Genomic DNA, 19,789 nt, shown 5'->3' on the forward strand with positions numbered 1-19,789 from the left:
CGCGAAGAGGAAAGTGGGAGGTTTCTGGATTTGACCTTCGCGAACGCAAAGTGGAAATCATGAACAGGAAGGGGTGGGCTGAGTTGACTACGCGAACGCGTATGGGTGATCACGAATGCGTAGAAGGAAAGAGGGGAGCGGGGCCTGAGGCTGTTGGCCTACGCGAACGCATAGGGACCGAGGAGCTGTCCTTCGCGAACGCGAGCATCGGGTCGCGAACGCTATGAAGAAATTTTGGGGTTGAAGATGGATGTGCTTCCCGAACGCAAGGGTATTTCCGCGTTCGCGAAGAAGGATAGTGTTGGGCAGTGAGTTGTTTTAAGACGGGATTTGGCCCATTTCTTTTAATTTTCTCTTGACTTGGGCGATTCTTAGAGGATTTCAAGAGGGGGTTTCATAATTCAATGGCAAGTTAAGTTATCCCCACTTATTAGTAGTTAAATACATTGATTATGTATGGATTTTAACATGGAAATTAGTGGAAATTTGGGGTTTTGAGTGAGAGGTATAAATTTGATATTCTTGAATTTTGACCACAATTTTGGGCATAAAATTGAGAGCAAATTATATATTTGAATCCGTGAGATTATGGGTAAACTTTATCTTCAAAAAATCTTGGAATCCGGGCATGGGTCCGAGGGCAATTTTGTTAACTTTTCGATCAGGGTTAGAAATTGTTATAAATTGGATTATAATGAGTAATTGAACATATATTAATGGGTTTGCATAATTATTGACTAGTTTTGGAGTATTTTTGCATAGAATTGAGTCTTCGGAAAGGCGTAGAATGCCGGTTATGGAACTTCGGAGCGAGGTGAGTCAATTGGATTTGTGCGTCTATTTGTGGGGGCTACATACGCACGAGGTGACGAGAGTCCGTGCGTAGCTACTATTATGTTTATGTCCAGGTAGTCTAGGACCCAAAAACATACTATACTTGGAATATTTGTAATCTTATTGACAATTTGAATTGGTTAAATCACATCGAATTAGTAAATAAATTTCTAAAAACATTAAACTTCATTTTCAAAAATTGTTAAAAGAGAATTGGCTTTTCGTTGGATAATTGATCCTTGTCGACTTCTTGATTGACTATCTGTGTGTGTTTAATTTCGGAACGAGCCGAAAGCCTTGGTAGATTAAATAGATGCATCTATGGATCGGGTAATTCGACCCTCTGGCAGTGCACGGTTTAAATATTATTGGATCGGGCCGTACGACCTCGGCATGATTTGCGCATGCTTGTATTGCTTGCTTGAGATTTATAGATATCGATATTTGCTCTCCCTGACTTGAGATAAATTGATAATTAATAGATTATGAATTCAGAGACTTTTTAATATAAAAGGGAACGTTTACCTGTTTCGTGACTTATTTGAATTTACTGTCGTTCTTAATAAATCCATGATTATTCATATTAATAACATATTACTATTGGACCACTAGTAAGTGTCGAAGTTGACCTCTCATCTTTACTTTTTCGAGATTAGACGGGATACTCACTGGGTACACGTTATTTTCGTACTCATACTACATTTGCTGTTCATTTTTGTTGCACAGGTTCATGTGTGGCTAGTGGCTTAGTGGCATAGCGACATGGTTGATATGGAGACTTAGGTGAGCTGCACTTCTCGAGACGACCCACGGCCAGCAGAGTCTCTTTCAAATTACTGTATTTACTTTCTACCCAATATTGTATTTCGGATGGTTGTTGTATTACATTATTTCTTAGAAATTGCTCATGCACTTGTGACACCGGGTTCTGGGATGTCTATGGATTTATTCAGAAATTTTAAAAGTTGTTAAATGTTTCATTATTTATTCAGAGGAATTTACTATGTACTGTTTAAACGTATAAAATAAGTGATTTCGGAAATATTTAAAACAAGAATTTAATTAAGTATTTTGAATGATTTGCCTAATAGTGGTGTCCGACGCCATGACAATCCTTAGTGGATTTTGAATCATGACAAATAAGCTACTAAAAAGTTAACAAATAGTTTAGTACTGTAATTCATTACTAATAGAATGGAGAAAAGTATACGAATTGAATAACAAAGAGACCTAACAAAAGTTAAAACATGAAGAATTTTCATATGAAAGGTTATACGAAATCCACTTTCATGACGCGATGTTAGTGTTCTCGACTTTTAAAATGTAATTAATGCATAGAGTTTTTAACGAGTCATTGACTAACGAGGCATAGAGTTGTGCCATCATGTGTAAAACTTTAAAAAGCACAACTCTATGCCTCGTTAGTCAATGACTCGTTAAAAACTCTATGCATTAATTACATTTTAAAAGTCGAGAACACTAACATCGCGTCATGAAAGTGGATTTCGTATAACCTTTCATATGAAAATTCTTCATGTTTTAACTTTTGTTAGGTCTATTTGTTATTCAATTCGTATACTTTTCTCCATTCTATTAGTAATGAATTACAGTACTAAACTATTTGTTAACTTTTTAGTAGCTTATTTGTCACGATTCAAAATCCACTAAGGATTGTCATGGCGTCGGACATCACTGTTAGGCAAATAAACCAAAATACTTAATTAAATTCTTGTTTTAAATATTTCCGAAATCACTTATTTTATACGTTTAAACAGTACATAGTAAATTCCTCTGAATAAATAATGAAACATTTAACAACTTTTAAAATTTCTGAATAAATCCATAGACATCCCAGAACCCGGTGTCACAAGTGCACGAGCAATTTCTAAGAAATAATGTAATACAACAACCATCCGAAATACAATATTGGGTAGAAAGTAAATACAGTAATCTGAAAGAGACTCTGCTGGCTGCGGGTCGTCTTGAGAAGTGCAGCTCACCTAAGTCTCTATATCAACCATGCTGCTACGCCCACTCGGCCACTAGAGATGCATGTGCCTGTACAACAAAAATGCACAGAAGTGTAGTATGAGTAGAAAACAACGTGTACCCAATGAGTATCCCGCCAAGTCTCGAAGAAGTAGAGACGAGAGGTCTGCTTCGACACTTACAAGCGGTCCAATAATGTTATATCAATAATATATTAAATCGTGGATTTTTATAAACATGATTGTTATTCGATAGGCTGAAGCAAGTAAACAATTCTTTCCTTTATAGGAAATTTTCAAATTTCCTTTTCATCATTTATCCATATTTCTTAAGCCGGGAAGAGGCAATAACAACTTCAATAAGTTTCAAGGGAAGCAATACAAGCATGCGCAAATCATGCCAAGGTCATACGGCCCGATCCAACATAAATGTAAAATGTGCACTGCCGAGGGTCGAACGACACGAACCATAGATGCATCTATTACCTTGCTCGTGAATCCTCCATGTGACGCGGTCAACATAAAATAAACAAACACCCTGCTCGCGAATCATACATGCGACGCAGGTACACATACATCACATATGCAAACAGTTAATCCAGACTTCATTAGGGAACAACTATCAAAGGAAAATTCAATTCCTCTTTTTTTAACGATTTAAGAAAAATGAAGTTTAATCCTTTTAGAAATTCATTTACCAATTCGATAGAATTTAAGTAAGTCAAACCGTCAATAGGATTACAAATATTTCCAAGTACAACATGCTTTTGGGTCCTAGACTACCCGGACAATAGCATAATAGTAGCTACGCACGGACTCTCGTCACCTCGTGCATACGCAACTCCCACAAATAGGAGCACATAACCAATTAAATCACCTATGGGGACAATTCCCTATTACAAGGTTAAAAAGGAGACTCAACCCGCTCCGAAGATCCATAAGCGGTATTCCACGCCCTTTCGAAGACTCGAACTGATGAAAAACGCTCCAAAGCTAACCAATAATTATACAAATCCATTAATATATGTTCATTTACTCATTACAATCCAATTTATAGCAATTCCTAACCCCGATCGAAAAGTTGACAAATACTCTCTCGGACCCACGTGCCCGGATTCCAAAATATTTCGAAGATAAACCTTACCCAAAACCTCACAAATTCAAATATATAATTTACTCTCAATTTCATACTTAAAATCGTGATCAAATTCCTAGAATATCAATTTTCTAGGTTTTCCCTCAAACCCCAAGTTTCTACCAATTTTCATGCTCAATCCGAAACAAAACCATGTATTTAACGTCTAATTAGTGGGAACAACTTACCTTGACATAGATGAAGAAAATCACTCTTCCAAAAGCTCCAAAATAATCCAACCCGAAGTGAAAATGGGTGGAAATGAACCAAAACTCGATTTTTAAAGAGACCTCACTTACTCCAGTCCTTTCGCACCTGTGGTCAAGAGACCGCTTCTGCGGTCCCGCAGGTGCAGACCAAAACCGCTTCTGCGGTCTAGGGCTCCCATCCCATTTCCGCTTCTGTGTTCCTTCTTCCGCAGGTGCGGTTCCGCTTCTGCGGTGACCTAACGGCATCTACGGTCCCAGCCTCCGTCCTTCATTACCGCACCTGCGCTCCTTCGGCCGCTTCTGCGGCTCCGCACCTGCGAGACTTGGGCCGCAGGTGCGATTATACCAGCAACCAGCAACTTCAGCTCTTCCTCCAAGTTCCAATTCGATCCGTTAACCACCTGGAATCCACCCAAGGCCCCCGGTACCCCAACCAATCATGCCAACCAGTCCCAAAATACATTACGGACTTGCTCGAGGCCTCAAATCATATCAAACAATGCTAAAACCATGAATCATACCCCAATTCGAGCTTTATGAACTTTGAAATTTCAAACTTCTACATTCGATGCCGAAACCCGTCAAACCATGCGCGATTGACCTCAAATTTTGCGCACAAGTCATATTTGACATTACGGGCCTACTCCAACTTCCGGAATCGGAATCCGACCCCGATATCAAAAAGTCCACTTCCGATCAAACTTCTCAAAACCCTTCAAATTTCTATCTTTAGCCAAATGACTTCAAAATGACCTACGGACCTCCAAATTCACTTCCGATAGCGCTCCTAATACCAGAATCACCATACAGAGCTATTCCTAGACTCGGAATCCCAAACGGACTTCGATAACACTGAAATGCAATTCAACCCAAACTTATGAAATTCCTTCAAAAATGCTAACTTCCACAATATGTGCCAAAATGTTCACGGGTCTTCCAAAATCCGGTCCGGACATACGCCTAAGTCCCAAATCATTATACGGACCTGCTGGAACATTCGAATCCCGATTCCGAGGTCGTTTACTCAAAAATCCATCCTTAGTCAATTCTTTCAACTTAAAGCTTCCGAAATGAGAATTCTCTTTCCAAATCAATTCCGAACTTCCCGGAATTCAATTCCGACGATGTGTATAAGTCATAATACCTGAAGTGAAGCTGTTCATGACCTCAAACCGCCGAAGAACGTGCTAAAGCTCAAAATGACCGGTCGGGTCGTTACATTATATGAAGCACTTAATGCTAAACTGCGTTATGTAATTGTTAATTATTAGGACTGAATTTCCAAAGAATCATTCTATAAAAAATTTTAACAAAAGAGAAAAATTAAAGATTCCTAAACTTAAAAGGAATACAAACGACTTCGAAACTATCCTAATGTGAGTTTGCATTCGTATTTTTAAGCTTGTTAGTTATGGAACATTTCCTTTTTAATTAGTCTTTTTTCTCTTTGGATTTTTTTAATTTCTTTTCTCCTATGTGTCCTAGAACTAAGCTGAATCTGCAATGTATTTTTTTGGTAACTATGATTTTGCAATATTTGTTAAAGCTTCTAAAACTAAAATGTGGTTTTTATGTGTGCGTTATTACCTTCTTCTTTTTTTTTTTTTGGGTTGCAAATATGGTATATTATATAGATAAAATAAGAAAAATCCAATATATAAATTTTAGTTGATTTAGAAGTCCTAAATATTAGAAAATAATTAAGGTCCTTAATATTAAAAAAATTATTAAATGACTATATCCTAAATATTAGAAAAATAATTAAATGACTATTTTGTCCAGTATAAACACTATTTTAAAAGAGTAAAAAGACAAACGATATTTCACTAAGGGGTATCGTAATTTTAATATAGTACTAGTATCTTTGTACCTGCTTTGCACGTATGTCTTCCGTTTATGGTTAAAAGATTTAAAAAAAACATCTTCATATAACTTCATATGAAAGACTTTTTTCGCGTCATTACGTTAAGACTATGTCACTACTTTACCTATCCAATTATTAAGTTATTAGCTTACGTCAATTTATTTTGTGATTTTTATTTTTATTTTTGGGAAAATAGGTGTATGTGTGTAAATATTGTATTGTACAATTATACATTGTGTTTCTCTTGTATTTGTACATACATGTTTAGAGTAAATAAACATTTATGTCACGACCCAAAATTCGTTTAAAGGTCGTGATGGAGCCGGACACCGCTGTCAGGCAAGCCAACACTAAATAGTTAATTGAATTTTCATTTTAATATTTCAGAAATCATAAATTTCCTTCAATTTAACTTGTAAATGATGAACTTTACAGAATAAATAATAATATTTTCCACTTTCAATACTGAATATCACATAATCATCCCAGAACCTAGTGTCACAAGTACATGAGCATTTACTATGATATAAAATAAAATAAAATACAGTATCTGTCCAGAATACAAACTTGAACAGGAAAGAAAAATATAAACACTCTGCAGGAGACTCTGCTGGCTGTGGATCATAATATGAAATATAGCTCATCTAAGTCCCCGCATCAACCACGCTATTGCGCTCACAAAGCCACTAAACATATATGTGCATGTACAACAAAATGTACAACAAGTGTAGTATGAGTACGAAAACGATGCGTACCTAGTAAGTATCCAGTCTATCCTCGAAGAAGTAGTGACGAGAGGTCGACTTCGACACTTACTAGTGGTCCAATAATATCAGGTATAGTAAAGAGGTAAATAAATGTGAGATAGAGTAAATAAATGAATTAAATAAGCATAAAAATACGTGATACAAATTTCACTCTTTACAATGAACTCAAGCTTCTCATTTGAAATTCCCTCCTTAACCGGAGAACACATAAGGGTGTAGTGGACCTCATCAAGTAGATTATCATAAATTCAAATCCGAAAAACTCACGGATACACCGGCTGCTTGCCAAATATTTCGCACGACTCCATGAGGATATAATATAGGAAATGTTGTTGTGTACGGCCCGATCCAACATAAAAATTAAACTGTGTACTGCCGAGGGTCTAACGGCAATCATAGATGCATCTATTAATCTGTCAAGGCGAAAGACCCGCTCCTATGAGAGTGTTGCACATATATCTAGCCGACGCGAATGGTCTGATCCCATAAGAGTGAAATACATAATTCTGCCGAGGCGAACGGCCCAATCCCATAAGAGAAGTTGGAATTTACCCCGCTTGTAGAATATGATTGTGATGCAGTTACACATAGATTTCTTAAGTTATTATAGTATTCCTCAATTTTTTTCAAAATACGAAGTTCAAAGGAAAACTTTTAAGTTCCCAATTTTTCCTCAATTTCAACTCCTTTCAAAATATTTAATAAGCAAACTCAATCTCTCTTCTTCTCAAGGCAAGCAATAAACATAAATCAACAACAATATCAACAGGGCATGATGTAAGCCTAATACTACCTGGACATGGCATAGCTAGCAGTTACGTACGGATTTCGTCACCTCATGCATACGTAGTCCCCACAAATAGAAGCACACAATAATTTAGTTCACATATGCGGTTATTTCCCTCTTACAAGGTTAAAAATGAGACTTATCTCGCTCCGAAGTTCCATAACTGGCTTCCAAGCCTTTCCACCAATTCAAGTCGATGCCCAACGATCCAAAACTAGTCAATAATTGTGTAAACCCATAAATATTTACTCAAAAACTCATTAAAATCATATTTACAACAATTTTCTACTCTGGTTGAAAAGTCGATAAATTCACCCTCGGGCCCACGTGCCCGGATTCAGAAAATTTTCGAAGATAAACTTTATTCATAACCCCACGAACTCAAATATATAATTTATTCTCAATTCTATGCGCAAATTCGTGGTGAAAATCCAAAAATACTAAATTTTAGGTTTTCTACCAAAACTCTATAATTTCTACTAATTTCCATGTTTAAATCCTTATACAAACATGTATTTAACTTATAATAAGTCGGAATCACTTACCTTGTGTTGCTTGATGAATATCCCCCTTTGAAGCTCTCCAAAATCGTCCCAACCAAGTAAAAAATGAGAGAAGAAGAGCCAAGTCTCGCTCTTAATACCATTCTGCCCAGCGCCATTTCCGCACCTACGGAACAGTAGCCGCACCTGCAGCTTTGCAGGTGTTGATAACCAATTTTTCCCGCATATATTTTAAAATTTGCACACACACTTTCGAAATATTGTACATGTATTTGCAAACATGCACAAGTATTTTTATAATTTTTCAAGGCCCTTAATCCATTTATTTCTGCATTTTTTAATTACATAAATGTTTAAAATTATCTCTTATATTATTCTTTGATGATTTAATCAATTAAATTCATCATTTATGGTCATATGAGTGTTCAAATATTTTAATTATATTAATTATAATTATATTTATATTTTTGGGCTATAATTGCAATAACTTTGCAATAATAGCCCATGCATGAATTATTACATTATTTACACAAAAAATGACATTTTATATTTTTATAATATTAAGTAATTATTTTAAATTATTTTTATGCATGAAAATTATTTTTTATAATTTGTTAATTATTTTTACAAATTATTTTACTAATTAATTGGGTATTTAACAAATAACTCTTTTTAATTTTATTTTTAACCCAATTATACCAGCCCAGTATCCTAAAACTTATCCCAAATCTACCCAGGCCCAATTTTTCATCTGACCTGCCCAGCCATTGACTAATCTCGGTCGTTGATCTCAAGAGATCAACGGTCCAGGAATTAGTTTCCATTTTTAATTAAGTGACCCCCCCAAACCCTACCTCACTTCTCATTATCTGTCGTCTTTGTTTCCCTAATCCCTCCCCTTCTCTCTCAATCACCCCCTAAAACCTCACCGTCGTCACCATCAAAACTCCTTGTCTATGGGGTTTCTTTGTAATTCCCGGCCCTTGTCGGCCTTCTACATCTTCTGGTTGTTCACTTACATTGATTTCTAAGAAAATTTCAAAGAGATTCAACCTGGTTTCGTCTGAAACATTTCTCACAGGCCTGTCTATGGCCATTTTCGTTTGTGAGTACTATTTTTTTCATATTTATGGTTCGAATCTATGGTTTTGGACCATGTTTCCTTTCATCTCCGTCATTTTCGAAAACCTAATCTTATAACTACTTAGGTATGTTCACATCCTTATAGATCTAAAACGTTTTAAGCGCTATTTGATATTTTCCTCAAAAATCTTTTGCTTTTGTTATTACTATTTCGATTCCAATGCTTTTCTGAAATTAGGGTTTCGTTCTAAGTTATCTTTAAAAGGGTTTTTGACTTCAAGGGTTTGAACCTGATTATGCTTTTTTGATTTGACTAATTTTGTGTATGTTCTTTAAACCCTAGGTCTTTTCTGTTTATTGCACTAACTCTTCAATCTTTTTCCCGTTATGTTTTTATTTCTGTCAATCAAATATATGGATTGATTTTATTTAGGGTTCGAATTAGATTTTCATGTTAAAATCAGTATTTCTCTGTGATTTTTTTACCTACTTCCTTATTTGTGACTTTAATTAGTAATACCGGCCTTATTTAAACTACCAGTCTGATTTAGGGAGTTTAATTGACTCCTATATGGTATGTGATTGATTTCTTACCTTATTTGAACCCTAATTTATACCGTTAATTGACTCTCCCTATTCTAAGGGGTCGCCCCCATATTTTCTGTATGAATTGATTGGTTAAATCCCTAATTAACTAGTTGATTTATTTGATTATCCTTATTTTATAAACTATGATTCACTCTTTAACTTATTTGTTTTTACCTCACTAAGTGCTATATATACTCTCGTTCTGATTCTTCTAAACACATGAACAACAGTTCACAAGCACACTGACTCATAAAATTGCTCTCATCCCTCTCTCTACTACTTGTGTTCACTGCTTGTTTAGCCGGCTGAAAGCCAAGGCTAGGCTGTTGAATTCTACCTACTTTACCTTCTGTTTCTGCTTCTTTAACTGGTATGCTCTCACTATTGCCATTCAATTAAACCTATATGTTTTTTCTTACAATCAATATGCCTTCTTCTGAAACTGTATGTTTTCCTGTTCAGTATGTCTATTACTATAATAATTCAACTATGTGCCATGTTATCAACATATTCACTTTTCTGTTATGAAACCAGTAAGATCTTTATATCAGCCTGCCTATCTTTAATTAAACATATGTTCTCTATGTTTATTGTTCCCAATCAGCATGTGTACTTCCATTCAATTAGACTACATGCTTCTTGCTATTCAATATGTTTCCTTATAAGTAACATGACTTCTTTCTGCTTAATAAAACTGATGTGTTAGTTGCAATAGTATGTCTACCTATATGTTTACTACAATAGCATACCTACTTCTATTTGATTGAACCTATGTGTCTTGTTTTCAATCTGTTTACTCCTGTTTTAGGCAGACCTATGTGATTCTGCTTTCAGCAAATTTGTATACTTGCTTATGTCTAAAATGGACCTATGTCTACTTCTCCACTAGCATGCTTTTAAAATGTTCACTTCTCACAATATGGCTCCTCATCCCTACTACCCCTTTGAATGTGACTGTCTGAGTGATCCTAGTATACCATGCCTTTGATTAGTGTCAACTCACCTAGTACCAGCTAGTAAACTCTAAGTTACTCTGTTTCTGTATATTATTTGACTACTGGGAGCTTTGTTTGAATTACAATGATTGAATGATCCTGTTTTCTCCTTATTTCCTGAGAATCCAAAATTATTTTCTTAAAAACTACCTCCTATTTAAAACTCATATTCTTAGAACACCTAGGGTCTTGCCCCTCTAGTGTAAGCATTTCTTAAGAGTCCATGAGGCTCATCTAAACTTTGACACACTAGAGTTGGCTTTCCAAAACCTGCTCACAAAGGGTTACTTTGAAAATTTTTTGGTGTGAGCATTGCCAGGGGTCCCTGAGGCCCTTGGGAACTTTGACACACCAGGATACTATTGGATGCACTATGAGGTTATGGCATTTTTGGACTGTTTGAAGGCCTGGTTTACCAGGTTTATCCTTTGGTCCTATATTCAGGCTCCTTATAGTTGTAGCAATTTCACTTATGTAATTCATCATTAATGTTGGTCTATAATAATAATTTTTTGTAAGCAGATATTGGGGAAATTAGTAAAAGGGAGGGATTCTTATACAAATCCCGTTGGGAAAGGGTAGATACCATGCCTATAGGTTGTTATAATATTTGTTTATTTAGATACCATGCCTACAAGTTATTATAATATTTGTTCATTTAGACATCATGCCTATAGGGTTCAAAAATCGATCATGTATTCTATATAACATGTCTGTAGGTTTGCTGCGATGTTTGCTTAGATACCATGCCTATAGGTTGTTACAATATTATTTATTTAGATACCATGCCTATAGGAGTTTTTAAAATTGATCCGTCCTGCCTTTAAGTTTGAAAAGATCAGTTTCTGCATACTAACAAGGTTTAAATCAGTTTTCTGCATGTCATAAGTTTAAAACTAATTGATGCATCTAGATGCCATGCCTATAGGATTCTAAAACCAATTTCTGCATTTAGCAACCAATATCTATAAGTCTAAAAATAGTTATTACACCTAGACAGCATGTCTATAGGACTTAATAAACTGATTCCCAGAATTCTGATTGCATTTAGACAACATGTTTATAGGGTATTACAGAGCTACGCCTAAGCAAGCTCATAGGTAATCAAGGTCTAATAAAACTGTGGAACAATGCTTTATTTATGACTGCCCAGATTCAATAGGCTTTAAAATCAGTTGGCAAACTGATTAGGTCTTTAACGCTTTGCCTTAACTCAATGCTGCATATTCTCTGCTTGTCATGCTCACCTAGATATCCTGTTCTAGGACCTCTCTGAAATATCTGAAATCTGCTGCTTGAGACGTGCACTTACTTGCTCTATTTGTGGAGGTAAAATGTGAGCCTTTTGACTGTTCTATCCTTGGTCCAGTCCTACGTGTTTTGTTTATCGCCTAGAGTTTTCTCCTTTTAATTACTGCAGGAGAGTCTAGATCCACCTTACTTTGTTGTTTATACTGAAACACCTCCGGGACTATATAAGTAAAGGGACGGGTAGTACACGCATAAGATACATCTTAAGGTTGCTAGAACGCTTTAGGCTATGACCAAGGGGAGGGTAATTGGGTAGTAAAGAATATGATGACCTGTGCGTTAATGCCACGTGTAACCCCTATAGTTGAGGAAGGCTTACCGGGTATTGTACAGATGTGATCCTATAGGCTAACATACCTAGGACTTCCCTCGTCTTATTTACATGTGTGTGCTTAGACTGCTTATCTGTTAAACTTCCTTTTATCTTATATGTGTGCTTAGATTGCCTATCTGTTAAATGACTAATTCACATAATTTGAGTTCGGTCAGGACCTACTATTGTGGACCTCGAGGGGTGCCTAATACCTTCCCCTCAAGGTTATTTCGAGCCCTTACCTAAGTCTCTGGTAGTGCAAACCGGTTTCATGAGTTATTTGCCCTAGGTGTCCTAACGCACCTTAAATCCGTTAGGTGGCGACTCTTCAAATTCAAATACCCAATTCCCTAAAGGAAATGAATTGTTCCCAATGAATGTCGAAACCCGGACTCCGCGAGGAAAAAAGGGGGCGCGACAGCAGGTGCGAGACCCATTCCGCTTCTGCGCCTTCTTCCGCTTCTGCGCTTGCGCAGATGCGGCCAAAAACTCCGCACCTGCGGTCCTTCACCTGGGCGACCTGCTCCGCTTCTGTAGCTCCTATGTCGCTTTTGCGACCTCCGCACCTACGGCCAAAGCCTCCAAGGTGCGGTTACACCAAGTGACAGCAGCCCTCGGCTCTTCTTCCAAGTCCAAACTCGATCCGTTTACCATTCGGATTCCACCGAGGCCCTCGGGACCTCAACCAATTATACCAACACGTCCCAAAATACATTACGAACTTAGTCGAGTCTTTAAATCACATCGTGCAACATCGAAATCATGAAATGCGCCATAATTCAAGCTTAATGAACTTTAGAACTTCAAACTTGTGCATTCGATGTCGAAACCTATCAAATCACGTCCGATTGACCTCAAATTTTACACACAAGTCATATTCAACATTATGGACCTACTCCAACTTCCGGAATCGGAATCCGACCCTGATATAAAAAAGTCCACTTTCGGTCAAACTTCTCGAAAACCTTCAAATTTTTAACTTTCTCCAAACAACTCCAAAATGACCTACGAACCTTCAAATCGACTTTCGAACGCGCTCCCAATACCAGAATCATCATATGGAGCTATTCTCAGACTCGAAATCCCAAACGGACATTGAGAACATTGAAATGCACTTCAACTAAAAATTATGAAATTCTTCCAATATGCCAACTTCTACAACGGGCACCAAAACGCTCCCAGGTCATTCAAAACTCGAACCGAACATATGCCCAAGTCCAAAATCATCATACGAACCCGTGAGAATCTTTAAATCCCGATTCCGAGGCCGTTTACTCAAAAATCCAACCTTAGTTAATTCTTCCAACTTAAAGCTTTTGAAATGAGGATTTTCTTTCAAAACCAACTCCGAACTTCCCGAAATTCAATTCCGACCACACGTACAAGTCATAATGCCTGAAGTGAAGCTACTAATGGCCTCAAACTGCTGAACGACGCACTAGAGCTCAAAACGACCGATCGGATCATTACAGTTTAAATCTTTAACTTGATCTAAAAAGACTTTAGTCTCAGAAATAAACACGCGGTAGGTACTTTTTGCCAATTCAAAGTAGACTTTAAATACCAATGGTGAATTAAATTTTGCTCTACACACACACGCGCGCGCATATATATATATATATAAATGCTAATGCTAGTTTCATTTCATACAACTTATTAGCGGCGAACTATACGGATAATTGGATGTGATTCCTGTTATGATACCATTAAGAATGCTAAAATAGAATGTATGATCTTCTTCTAAATACATCCTACTATATAATTGACACACTTATTCCCAACTCCTTGAGAAACTTGTTCTCTTTGTTCCCAGAATGCATCCCAAAATACATCCCTTCAATGCTTGAACAATTTATTTCCTTTAGGGAATTGGGTATTTGAATTTGAAGAGTCGCCACCTAACTTATGAAAGTGTGTTTATATATTCTAAACTTATGAAATATTATAAAGGAGAAGAAAAAGAAAGACAGAAGTAAGAATCCAATATAAAATTTAACTTTTTATACCAAATGACAAGATACCCATAAAAGCAAAAAAAATAAAAAAATAGAAGAAAAAATAAAAAAATCCAACAAAAGTTAGCTCGACAACATAGTACATTAATGTAGAAGATGACATACTATGCAGTAGTAAAACTTTCATATACATTTGAGCAAGAGGACGAAAGCTTCTAAGTTCTAACCTTAACAATTATCATGTGTTCCAAGCAGGCCAAATTTCAAAATCTCTATATTCGTTTAACAAACTCATAACAGAACTAAGAGTAATAATAATTAAAAAAGAATTCCTGCAGTATATTTAAACAGTCTAATTTTGGAGGAACAATTTCTGCGTTCTGCTCACAAAAATATAACAATCTAAACCACAATATTTACCATAATTTTCATCTCTGAGTACCCCGAATTCACACTCTCAAATACCTATCACATTAAGAAATTAGGACATGTTAGGCAAATATTTTTTATATTCTTATTATTTGGAATTTCACAAATACAGTTATAATATAGAAAATACCAACAAAAGTTATCAACGAACATGACACAATGTGCATCAAGGAAAATAAGGAGGAAACTAATCAATGTATAGACATTACTTTATTATCTAAAGATTTAAAATATGATTTTTTCATATAAAAAAAATTTAAAAAGGCAAAATCCCAGATAGAGAAATAGCTTTAATAACCTGAAGAATAAAACACCATCTTGCAGGAGATAAAGAATATGTGAAGTTGGAAATCATGAAGATGAAAAAGAAACTTCGTCTCTGTATTTAAGTCCTGAACAATTTTTGTGATATAGCGTTTTAAAAGCTAAAAATAATTGTTAGAAGGAATAGAGAAAGTCATCAACGATGCAATGAATTCCTATTAGAATTGACGCTCATTAGCAAAACGTATTCTTGGCAAACATGGATTCTTCAACTACACTTCGATCTAGAGCTTTCAATAGATTAAATACAATTATATCCACCTCTAACTTGCTTCATTAAACAAATAATTAAGGGCATAAAAGTCGATCAATATTTCAAGGATATTTTAGTCGTTCAACATTTAGCGTACAATATTTGTACTTTTATAATAACATAGATATAGATATTCATATAAATTGAGCTCTAACGTTCCAGCAAAATGCAATGTATTTATGATAGGTTACAAGTATCTTGGTCATAGGTACTTTGTTTTATGTTTTGATGATCTAACAAACTTACTATCAAGAACCAAATAAGGAATCTGTCACACATTCTCAAGACCTTAATATCACAAGGTTCCACCTTGGGATATGGTTCAACTCCTCAAAGTAGAAGGAACAGCTGAGGGAACAGGTCCCTACCAGTTCCCGAGGTGATTGTATGAAGTCAACTCTCCAGCTGGAAAGTTGCTGCCTGCACACGCTACAGTACAGGAATAGTATAGCAGTCAACTTTCTGCGGAAGACTTTTTACCTACCTTGCTTACATCATAGTAAGTGATGTCACACATGTATTATTAACATCAAGGAAGGTAAAACACTTTACTTGAACACTTAGAGATTTCACTCAAGCTCACTCACGTGACCATCCAACGAGCAACTCTCAAGTGCTTCAAGAACAAAGAACAAAACAACTATGGACCAGTTCCCACATCAAGTTATTATATGTCCTTAGTTGAGTTGTAACTTTGTTAATGTTCTTACTTGTAACTCCTACTTAGCTTACATAGAAGCAATGTGTAGGAAACCTTTTTGTAAATCTTAAACCTGTGTGTTTGAGTCTTGGCTAGAGTAAGTCAAGTTGTGAAGTCTTTGTAATAGAGGTATTACAAAGTGGCTTGTAATAGGTATGTTATAAGTTAGTAAGGGATTAAGAGTTTAATTCCTAGTTTGCATAGATTGTAATCTAAAAGTTGCTCAGTAGTGAAGTTGAAATCCTACAAGTGCAGGTCGTGGTTTTTTATCCCGTTGAGCTGGGAATTTTTCACGTTAAATTCCTCTTGTCATTTACTTATTGTTGTGTGTGTGTTCTATTGAACCTGGTAGAGAACCTAGTTCTCTATAGAGTTTGGTGGACCCTTATATTCTATCAATTGGTATCAGAACAGGTTCTTTCTATCAGGTTAACACCTAGAAAGGATCATCATGGCTGCTCCTCCAAACTTCGAAGAAGGCCAGTCTACTTACAGACCTCCAAAGTTCAACGGCCAATATTATGGATGGCGGAAAACTAGGATGAACGACTTCATCATGGCTGAAGATTCTGAGCTATGGGATGTCATATGTGACGGACCCTTTGTCCCTACCAAGAACCTTGGCGACCCAACTGTAGCCATTCCCAATATGAGGAAGGAATTCAATGATGCTGATAGAAAGGCCATAGAAAAGAATTTTTGTGCAAAGAAAATTCGTGTTTGTGGTATTGGTCCTGATGAATATAACAGGATATTAGCATGTCAATCAGCAAAAGAAATCTGGGAGGCTCTTCGGACATCTCACGAGGGAACAAATACAGGTGAAGCAATCCAAAATTGATATGCTCACAATTGAATATGAGCTTTTCAGAATGAAAGATGATGAATCCATCCAAGTGCACATTCGATTCGCCTCAATCATCAATGAGCTTCACTCTCTTGGTGAAATATTCTGAGAAACAAGCTTGTTAGGAAAATCCTTAGTGTACTGCCCAGTTCTTGGGAAAGCAAAGTAAAGGTCATTACAGAGGCGATGGACTTGCAGACACTGGCAATGGATGAACTTGTTGAAAACTTGAAAACTTATGAAATAAAGAAAAAGAAGGAAAATGAAATAAGAGAGCCCAAGAGAGAGAAGAACCTGGTCCTAAAGATGGACAACAATGAATCAACTGGTGAGCACGGTGATATAGCTTACTTGCCAAGAAGATTTTAGAAAATGGTTCGCAGGAATAAATGCATTCCGAAAAGAGGAAGCTCTAGTAAACCAAGAAATTATGACCTCTATCATAAATTTGGCAAGCCAGGACACTTCATCAAGGATTGCCCTCTCCTAAAGCAATATCAGTACAATAACAACTTTGACAAAGAAGCCAAGAGGAATCCGGTTCTTGATAAATGTTTCAGGAGAAGGAATGATGCTGACAATGTTGTAAAGCAACCTTTTGCTGCATGATGAGACTCTTCCAGCAAATCTGAAGAAGAAATTGATCATGGTGGTAGTTCAATGATGGAAGTGGAAAATGAAACAACTAAGTATGATTCAATCTTTGCTTTAATGGCTCAATAAGATGATGATGATGAAGATGACGACGGTGATGAGGTAAATTTTCTGGATGTTCAGAGAAATCTAAAATCTTACTCTCCTAAAAAGCTCATGCCATTAGTAAATGTATTAATTGATGCGTACCATAGTCTAATAAATGATAAATATGCATTAACTATGGAATTAGGGGAAGCTGAACAAGCCAGAGATGACCTAGTAGTCATTGTAGTTGATTTGAAAAAAACAGTAGAGAATCTGAAAAATGAAAAGGATGCCTTAGATGAGAAAATTGCCAGTATAGAACATGAAAGAGTTGATCTAATGGTTATTGTGGTGGACTTAGACGAAATCATTGAGTGTGTAAGTAAAGAAAAGGAAACTTAAACTGGGAGAGTTTCTATCGTTGAACAAGAGAGAGATGACCTAGTAGTGGTGGTAGTAGACTTGAAAGAGACAATTAAGGAACTTAAAATGGAAAATAGGCCTGGAAACACTGAGAAGGGAAAGGAAGTTGCAAGTGAGGCACACATTAAGCTTGAAAATGAGTTAAATTTGGTAAAGACCAGTTTGTGTGCTGAGCTTGAGAAAAGCAAAGCTTCAAGAAGAACTAGGGAAAATGAAGAGTGACCTTGAAAAATCACTTAAGTGGACCTGGTCCTCTGATGTTATTACTGTCATGTACACTAACGGGGGAAACAAGCAGAGGATTAGGTTTCAAAGGGAAAATATTCCCTACAACCCTCATAGCAAATACGTTACCGTAACCGACAATTGGCTATGTACCCACTGTGGTAACAATGGGCACCTCAAGGAAAATTGCATGGCCAGGGTTCAGTCTTATCAGAAAAAAAAGACTTTTCTAAAAAAGTAACTACTGCTAGAGGACCTAATCCATCAAATAGGAAACACATACTACCTGCTTGGACCAAAATAGCACTCATGCATCCCTTCTCTCATTACAAGGGGCCCAAACTCGTTTGGGTTCCTAAATCTAACCCTTGATTTTCTTTGTAGGGAGCAGTGAAAGAGAGCAGCCAACAATGATATATGGACAGCGGCTACTCAAGGGACATGACTGAAAATACGATCAATTTTCTTTCACTAAAAACCCTACAAGGAGAGAGTGTGCCTTTTGAAAATAGCTAAAAGGGGGACACTTTAAGAGTTGAAAGATATGTGACAAGGGAAATAAAGTGTAATTCTTGTCCAAGATATGCACAGTCACAAATCTTATAACTGATAAGGTGATACTTGTAGCCAAAAAGATATAAGAATTTTTGAGTTGCTTATTATAAGTCTCTGCAAAGTGGTGATCTAAGTTGTTCGAGAGTTATTGATATCGATGCTGAAATATAGCATAGAAGGCCTGGGGCATGCAAGTTTTTCACTACTGAATAAACTGGTCCAGAAGAACCTAGTTCATGGTTTGCCCAAGTCAAGCTTCAAGGAACACAAATTTGCGACGCTTGTGCAAGAGGAAGGCATGTCAGATCTTCATTCAAGCCCAAAAGGAGAAGTCAACACCTCAAGGACACTTGATCTTCTTCATATGGATCTATGTTGACCAATGAAGGTGCCGAGCAGATGAGGAAGAAGATATATCTTAATATTAAACGAATACTCCACGTTCACCTAGACTCTGTCCCTTAGAACCAAGAATGAGACTTTTCAAGTATTTGTGGGTTCTGTCAAGAAGATCTACGTGAAGAGGGGAAAAAATGTGGCTTGCATCAGATCAGATCATAAAACAAGTTTTGATAATGCCAGAGTGGATAAATATTGCATTGAAAGAGGGATTACTCAATTTCTCAGCTCCAAGAACACCACAACAAAATGGAAATGTGGAAAGAAGAACAGGACTCTTGAAGATATGACGTAGTCAATATTACAGCAATTACAAACGTCTTCACCAAAGATGTTAACTCATTTGAGGACAATTGACTACAAATTTTATGTTATCAACAATGACAAGGATCAGCCTGGAAAGTTTGATGCTAAAAGAGATGAATCTTCCTGGGTTGCTCGTCTCAAAAAGGGACAGGAATGCTGATGAAGATGGAGAACTCTTATTGATTCAAGGTGAAGTTGTTAACATGGAAAATGGGAAGGCATACATGATAACTCATGTCAAGGAATTCAGTAAAGCTAATACAACTGCTTCTCCATCCACTAACGAGGAACTTGGCCCCACGATTACAATAACAA

General features: G+C 36.5%; 1 protein-coding gene across 1 annotated transcript; it reads left to right on the forward strand.

Annotated features, from left to right (window-relative positions):
• Positions 1–16,489: 16,489 nt before the first annotated feature.
• On the forward strand, positions 16,490–16,879 carry LOC142163088 (uncharacterized). The gene has a single exon (XM_075220343.1). The coding sequence runs from the start codon at positions 16,490–16,492 to the stop codon at positions 16,877–16,879; it is 390 nt and encodes a 129-aa protein (XP_075076444.1).
• Positions 16,880–19,789: the final 2,910 nt, after the last annotated feature.

Source organism: Nicotiana tabacum, chromosome 8 (genome assembly GCF_000715075.1).
Source record: "Nicotiana tabacum cultivar K326 chromosome 8, ASM71507v2, whole genome shotgun sequence".
NCBI classification, from domain to species: domain Eukaryota; kingdom Viridiplantae; phylum Streptophyta; class Magnoliopsida; order Solanales; family Solanaceae; genus Nicotiana; species Nicotiana tabacum.

Coding starts and splice junctions, on each gene's coding strand:
- LOC142163088 (XM_075220343.1), top strand. CDS start 16,490: ATGGCTGCTCCTCCAAACTTCGAAGAAGGCCAGTCTACTTACAGACCT.